Source organism: Octodon degus, unplaced genomic scaffold (assembly GCF_000260255.1).
Source record: "Octodon degus isolate 3935 unplaced genomic scaffold, OctDeg1.0 scaffold00105, whole genome shotgun sequence".
NCBI classification, from domain to species: domain Eukaryota; kingdom Metazoa; phylum Chordata; class Mammalia; order Rodentia; family Octodontidae; genus Octodon; species Octodon degus.
Window position 1 is genome coordinate 4,179,078 of NW_004524681.1, and position 7,672 is coordinate 4,186,749.

At 38.5% G+C, this 7,672-nt stretch overlaps 1 protein-coding gene across 1 annotated transcript in view; it reads left to right on the forward strand.

Annotated features, from left to right (window-relative positions):
- Nucleotides 1-7,672, forward strand: part of Trpm7 (transient receptor potential cation channel subfamily M member 7) — a 157,140-nt gene that overhangs the window by 50,024 nt on the left and 99,444 nt on the right. The window contains exons 4-6 of the mRNA XM_023724061.1: nucleotides 2,190-2,403; nucleotides 4,455-4,579; nucleotides 5,413-5,584. Coding sequence (XP_023579829.1) covers nucleotides 2,190-2,403; nucleotides 4,455-4,579; nucleotides 5,413-5,584 — 511 coding nt within the window. The remainder of the gene's footprint in view (nucleotides 1-2,189; nucleotides 2,404-4,454; nucleotides 4,580-5,412; nucleotides 5,585-7,672) is intronic.

Sequence of the window (7,672 nt, forward strand, 5' to 3'; positions counted from 1 at the left end):
TAACCACTAAGAATAATATATGCAGTGTATTATTTGTTGAAACTGTACTTCCGATTTGATTTGAAACTGTCTCATTGCTATATGTTTATCAATAAAACTGTAGAAAAAAAAATAAATAAAATATTATTAAGGGATCCTGAAGCCTGCTCAGTTATGGAGTATTATGTTTCTTTAGCTTCATTTGTTGTTACAGAGACTTTGTTGTGTTTCATCTCAATATACCACTTTTGCAAGGAGCTTTTCTTAGATACAATGTTAAAATTCTGTCTTCAGGGCTGGGGAGATATAGCTCGGTGGCTTAAGTGGCTGCCAGGCAAGTGCAAGGGACCCATGTCCAGTCTCCAGTACTGCATACCATGCCAGGGGGAAACCTGGGTACACTAAGTGGGCCTCCAAAAGCAGGCATGGTGGCTCATGCCTGTAATCCCAGTGCTGGGGAGGCTAAGACAGTAGGATCACTACTAGTCCAAGCTGCGTAGCAAGACACTTTTACCACGTGAAGGTTTAAAAAAATGTATATTTTTAAAAAAGTCTTGTGTGCTAGCATATGAATATTTGAAGTTTTTTAAGGCATTTTTATATGCGCTTTAGATAAAAGATGAATTAAAATGATTCATCAAATCTGCTTTGTGATGTCATTTAAAAATTTGAAATATTTTTGAATCAAAAATTGTTTTCTGGTTGGAGATATAATATAGTTCAATGGTACAACATCTGCCTAGCAACAACTGCAAGGTCCTGAGTTCAATTCTCAGTACAAAAAAAAAAAAATTTTTTTTCCCCACAGATGCAATAACACATTTCCTGTTTCCTTTTTTGTTTTTTTAAATGTCTGACACTGGAGATTGAGCCCAGAGCCTTTGTACATGCCAGGCACATGCTCTATTGTTAAACTCCATAGGCCTTACGTGTCATTTACCCATTCATACATTTGGTAGTGTTGAGGAATCAAACCTAGGGTTTTACGTTGAGTTGTACTTTTAGCCCTTGTTTGTTTTATTTTGAGACAGTGCCTCACTAAGTTACTGATCTGGGTTTAAATGTGTGATCATCCTTTCTGAGCTTGCTGGAGTGCTGGGATTATAGGAATGTGCTACCATACTATCTTTTTTAGTAGAATGATTGTTTAGAAACTTAACTATTGAATTCATCTGAACACCATTGTTGTATTTTTGTTTTTGTTTTTTCCATTTCGTTCATTGTTAAGGTGCTGGGGATTGAGCCCAGAGACTTATACCTACTGTACACATACTGTACCACTGAGCTACATCTCCAGCCTTTCATTTAGTGTCAATTGAGATTTTTAAATTTTTTTAAAATTTTGTCTTTTTGAAACAGGGTCTTACTGTGCAGTTCAGGCTGGCCTTGAGCTCACTTTTTTTTTTTTTTTGCAGTACCGGGGATTGAACTCAGCACCCTGTGCTTGCCAGGCAAGCACTTATTCTACTAAGCTATCTCCCCGGCCCCTTGAGCTCACTTTGTAGCCCAGGCTGGTCTTGAACTCAGCAATGATCCTCCTGCTGGCTTGTGCCATCATTTCTAGTGAAAGAAATAGTCATCTATATTTAAAATGCCTTTTAAATTTTACTGCATAGTCACAATTCTATTGTAAATGGTCTGGATCATTGGCATAACTTTCAAACAGAAAATGTATTTATTTCTCTGGCAAGTCTTAGACACTTCCATTTTTTTCCCCCCTCACAGTTCTTCTCTTTTCTTCTGTCATTTTAACTGATCTCAATGTTTCTCACTCGTATACTGTGGATGAATTTGTAAACTGGGTTAATTGGTGATTGAGTTATACACAAAGTCACATTTGTGCTTTAGTGTTTATAGAGAGTGGCACTACATCTATAGACCTCACAGAATGATTTTTCCAACTTTAAAATCACTTGATACACTGACCATGGTGGTACATGATGGTGTAGGACTCAGGAGGCTGAGGCAGGAGGATTTCTGAGAGTTTGAGGCCATCTGAGCTACATAGCGAGACCCTGTCTCTAAAAAATAAAAAGTCAACTATAGTTATTTATTCCTAGGAGTGCAGATATATTGAAAAGAGCTTATGAGATTTGTTCTTACATAATCTGATTGAAGTATATATTTTCCTAAAGTAAGATAATGTTGTGTTATGAAACCTGTGAGCAAATTTCAGTTGATTTGTGCTTTTAAAATATTTTTTATTTTAGTATGTGAGGCTATCATACGACACTAAGCCTGAAATCATCCTGCAACTTCTGCTTAAAGAATGGCAGATGGAATTACCAAAACTTGTTATCTCTGTACATGGAGGAATGCAGAAATTTGAACTTCACCCTCGAATCAAACAGTTGCTTGGGAAGGGTCTTATTAAAGCTGCAGTTACAACTGGAGCCTGGATTTTGACTGGGGGAGTAAACACAGGTAATATTATATTAGTTCTCTTTAGTATACTAGAAATAATTTTAATGTGATATTTAAAACACTAGTCAATGCTGAATTCGGTTTGCCTATTAAATAATGTATAATTCTTAGATAAACTGAATTCGAATGATTGTCATTAAGCCTAGAAAACAATGCACCTGAGAGCTAGAATTGGCCAACTGCAGCCTTGCTCTTGTTTTGTGAATAAAGTTTGTTTGTGTACAATCACACTCATTTGTTCATGAGTGATTTATAGCTATTTTTGTGTTGCAGTAACAGCTGAATAGTGTGACAGATTAGCAGATGCCACACAAAACCTAAAATCTCTATGTTTGGCCATCTACAGAATCATTTGCTGGCCATAGCATAGAGCATTTTGTTACTTCTTACAGTCTCTGCTACTGGTAAATTGGTAGATACTGACCAACCCATTGTCTTAGCCAGTAAAAATGTTAAACTGTTTTTCTTTCAAAAATTAATATTTAAAATACTATTGGGCTAGGGAGATAGCTTGGTGGTCAAGCGCCTACCTGGCAAGTGCAAGGACCCAGGTTCATTTCCAGTACCACATGTCGATGCCCAGTACTGCATGCCATGCTGGCCCTTCCTTGGGCTCACTGTGTTGGACGTTGAAATCCTCTAGGTGAGGATTGAGATCTTATCTCTTATAGAAAACAAATTGAGTGATATTAATTTGCTGGGGATGACATAACAAAATCCTACACATTGGTTGAAATAATGGATTTTTTTATCTTCTCATAGCTTTACAAGCTAGATGGTCTGGTGTTAAAGTGTCAGCAGGTTTGACTTCTCCTGAGGCCTCTCTCGCGGCTTGCAGGTGGCCACCTTCTTGCAGTCTCTGTTTGCATCTGCAGGGTGTTTTGTATTTGATTCTTCTTACAAGTCCACCAGTCAGATTGGATTAGGGCCCATCCTAAAGGTCTCATTTGAATTCAGTCATCTCTTCAAGGGCCTTGTTCCTAAATAGATATTTTGAGGTATTAGTGGTTTAAGTTTTGACATACGAATTTTGGGGGCCACAGTTCAGCCCATAATAAATGATAATGAAAATTTACAGTAGTGCCTGCTTACATTTTCATTTAGTCTCAGTTAACCATGGTCTGAAAATATGAAATGGAAAATTCCAGGAAAAAAAAAAATTAAAAGTTATATATTATGCTGCTTTGAGTAGCATGATGAAATCTCATATCACTTCTGTTCCTCTTTCTTGGGATTGAATTGTACCTGTATCCAGCACACCCACTCTATGTGTACCACTGCCCATTAGTCAATTACTGGCCGCCTTGGTTGTCAGGTTGACTGTTAGATCCACTGTTACAGAATTGCAATGCTGGTATACAAGGCTTTGTTTTTGTTTTTTTGTTTTTTTGTTTTTTTTAACATTTGTGTGTGTGTGTGTGTGGCCAGCTCAGCCCACCAGGGGGCAGGGCTGGCTGGCATGTGGTGCTGGGGGATTGAACCGCGGTCCCTGTGCTTTGCTTAGCTTAGCTTGTACTAAGTAGGTGCTTTAGACCATTGAGCCATCTCACCAGCCCCTATACAAGGCTTTGTACTCTTAGGGTTTTTGGGACAGGCCCCTCACAGATAAAGGGAATGGTTGCATATGTTCCTGGGAATTGTCTTTTCTACTCTTCCCCAGTTTTGATTCACTTGGACAACTTTTTCTAGTTGCTTGTTGGGTATTTGTTTGCTGATAGTCTGTTCTCCTGAATCATATTCTTAATATATTACAGATGACAGGTAGAATGACAACAAGAAAACCCATCATTTACAGGAGAAATCCAAGAAAGGACTAAGCCTAACAATGTGATGAAATGTAGTTTATGTAGGTTTCAGAAATTTGTGGTGCATCAATACTATGGGCTTTTGTTTGTTTTGTATTCTTTTTTAGTCATTGTGTATTTTATCAGCTTGCATTTCTTGCCTTGAGTGTGTAAGAAACATCACAAATTGCACTATTACACAGTAAGAAGAGGATTGTTCTGAATACCTAAAAGAGTTTGAACTAAAAGAACCTTTTGCATAAGCAGGTGTGGCGAAACATGTTGGCGATGCCCTCAAAGAACATGCTTCCAGATCATCTCGCAAGATCTGCACGATTGGAATAGCTCCATGGGGAGTGATTGAAAACAGAAACGATCTTGTTGGGAGAGATGTAAGAATGGCTTTTAAGACAGCTTATATTTCAACTCATGTGTAAATAAAATTAAAACAAGAAAAGTGCCATTCTTGTCAAGTTTTCCTCTAATCCTTTTAAAACACCTTCCTAGATAAATGATTGTTATTATAGCGTTGGTACATCTTGGGTTTTTTTATGTATAGTACTTAGTACTTAACGTGTTTGTCTTTTTTTTGCGAAACCAGGGATTAAACTCGGGCCCTTGTACTTGCCAGGAAAGCACTTATTCCACTGAGCCATCTCCCCAGCCCCAACATGTTTGTCTTTATAATTAATAATTTCTGATGTTCAATCATTAGAATGTTGTTACTAAATGTAAACATCAAATGCTAGTGTATGAGTGGTAAAATATAAGGATTTATATTTATCAAGAGACAATTAAAAGGAATTAATTGCTTATTTTAATTTCAGCTGGCATTAAATTTCTAATACCAATTTTAAAGATGCTAGCATCTTATGGCCCCCAAAATAACAATATGACATTGCTTTTTAAAAATTGTCCTTTACATATTGTAGTATATTTGCTTTAGCTTCTTAGCACTGTGGATTTATTTTTTTACTGATTTTCCTTTTGCATGTGATGATAAAATGTAGAATTCTTCAGTAAGGATCAAGGTAAATTATGCAATTCAGCCCATATTGTTTAATCTCCAATCTTAAAAATTTGTGCTTTTTGGTATATTCTTGGTTGTTTTCTGTTTAGTTCTCGATGTGAAATAGAATGTTACTTCATTTGGTTTCAAACACTTATTTTACACTATGTTATATTTAATGCTGCCCACTGACTCTTATGTTTGTTATTATTTTAGGTGGTTGCTCCTTATCAAACCTTACTGAATCCCCTGAGCAAATTGAATGTGCTCAATAATCTCCATTCTCATTTCATATTGGTGGATGATGGCACTGTTGGAAAGTATGGGGCAGAAGTCAGACTGAGAAGAGAACTTGAGAAAACTATTAATCAGCAAAGAATTCATGCTAGTAAGAGAATTCACAAATTTGTTAGTGTGGAAATTGTGCTAAGCTGTATTAGTATCTATCTACATTCTGAAAAACGTTTTTTGAAGTAGCTTCCTTATATAGCAATTCAGCTTATAAGGCAGCCAAGAATGGCAGATCTTAAACGATGTAATAAGACCTAGGAACAGATGTCTCCACCCAAATAGGTTTTTAGACTAAAATCAGAGAAGAAAAAAGACCAAAATCAGAAAGGTTCATTTGTGTTGCTGTTGTAAACTTGTTGTAGCCTCAAGATTTTTAGAGTTTGTTTATTTATTTTTTAGTATTAGGGATTGAACTCAGGACCCTGTGCTTGCCAGGCAGGCCCTTATTCTACTGAGCTATCTCCCTGGACCTCAAAGTATTCTATATGTGTGCTTCTTAGCCTTTTGGTTAAAGATCAAGTGTAGTACATTGTTTTGAAATTCAAGATTGAAAAAAATGAGTGATAAAGTTTTACTTTATTTATTTATTTATTTTTGCAGAACTGGGGATTGAACTGAGGCCCTTGCACTTGCCAGGGAAGTGCTTATTCTGCTGAGCCATCTCCCCAGCCTCTCAAGTTATTTTCTTAGAAAGAATCAGCTTAAAGTTGTTCAGTGAATAGTATCATATTTTGGCAAATACATGTTAGAAGTTGGAATTCTTGAAATTGATTTTGATATCCAACTGGAGTTAAGCTTTCTGGTTCAGCATCTAGATTTTATTTCAGATAGAAGAACTTTTGTAACCGTGGAACACCAAGAAGGTAAACTTCATGAAATACAAAATCACAGAGTAGCATCTTCTTGTGCTTGTGGTGGAATGAGAACATTTGAAAAAATTAGGAAGTTTTATAACTCTACAGTTTACCAGAATTTTCTGTTTCTTACCACCTTGCAGGTGGCTATGAAGACGAAAAATGCTATTTGTAACTAAATTTTCTTTCCTTTTTTTTTTAAATGTCACTAAATTTTCTATTTTGCTGTTTTAAAGGTTTTGGAATTTTATTGATTAGTTTTGTGTAATTCAAATTTTGTGATAAATTTTGATGTTAATGCCTTAGCAAATTTGGAACCAGAAGTAGGTATTTAAAAATGGATAAAGATATACATTAAAAACTTAACTAGGGCCGGGGAGATGGCTTAGCAGAATAAGTGCTTCCCTGGCAAGCGTAAGGGCCTGAGTTCAATCCCTGGTTCTGTAAAAACAAAACAAAACAGAAAAAAAACTTAACTAATACAGAGTCCTAGCGCAGGCCCAGTGAGTGTGTGGGAGAGCTTCCGGTTACCCTGCGCCGATGTGACCTACTGGTCCCAGCCCAGGCGCAGCGTGGGTGAGACCCTCTCCCACCCCCTTGGGATGCCCCCCACCACTCCACAGCACCTCCCCTACCCTGCCTGCCCCATAGGAATTTCTGCTGCGTTTCGGGAACCCCCAGATCCAGTCCTAGCCCAGGTCCAGTGAGTGTGTGGGAGAGCTTCCGGCTACCCTGTGCCAATGTGACCTACTGGTCCCAGCCCAGGTTCAGCGTGGGTGACACCCTTTCACCCTCTTGGGACACACCCCCATCACTCTGTAGTACCCCGCCCACAGAGTAGGAATTTCTGTCACGTTCCGGGAACCCCCAGATCCAGACCTAGTCCAGGCCCAGTGAGTGTATGGGAGAGCTACCTCTTCCCTCCACTCCACCTTGATCCCTCCAGACTCAGCTCAGGCCTGGCATACAGGGCTGAGGTGAAACCCTGCAGCTGCAATCCCTGCAGAGAGTATAGGGGACAGAACCACCCAGCTAGTCCAGGAGCAGAACATCTTGCCAGAGGGGCACAACACATTCACCCCCAAGGGAAGAAGCAGGAAGGAGCTGAGCACAGGAGCCTGACCCAAGCCAGGCACAGCTGCATAAATCCAAACTTTGTAGATCTGCACCTGAACTTCAGTAGGTGCTAAGGTTATAACTGCACCACAGATCTACAACAAAGGTCAGAAGACAGTGCTACACAATAGGACAACGAGAAGGAGCAAAATGCAATCTCAGAACCCAAGCCCACCCATAACAAGTGCAGAGGACACTAACACAGAACAAATTGG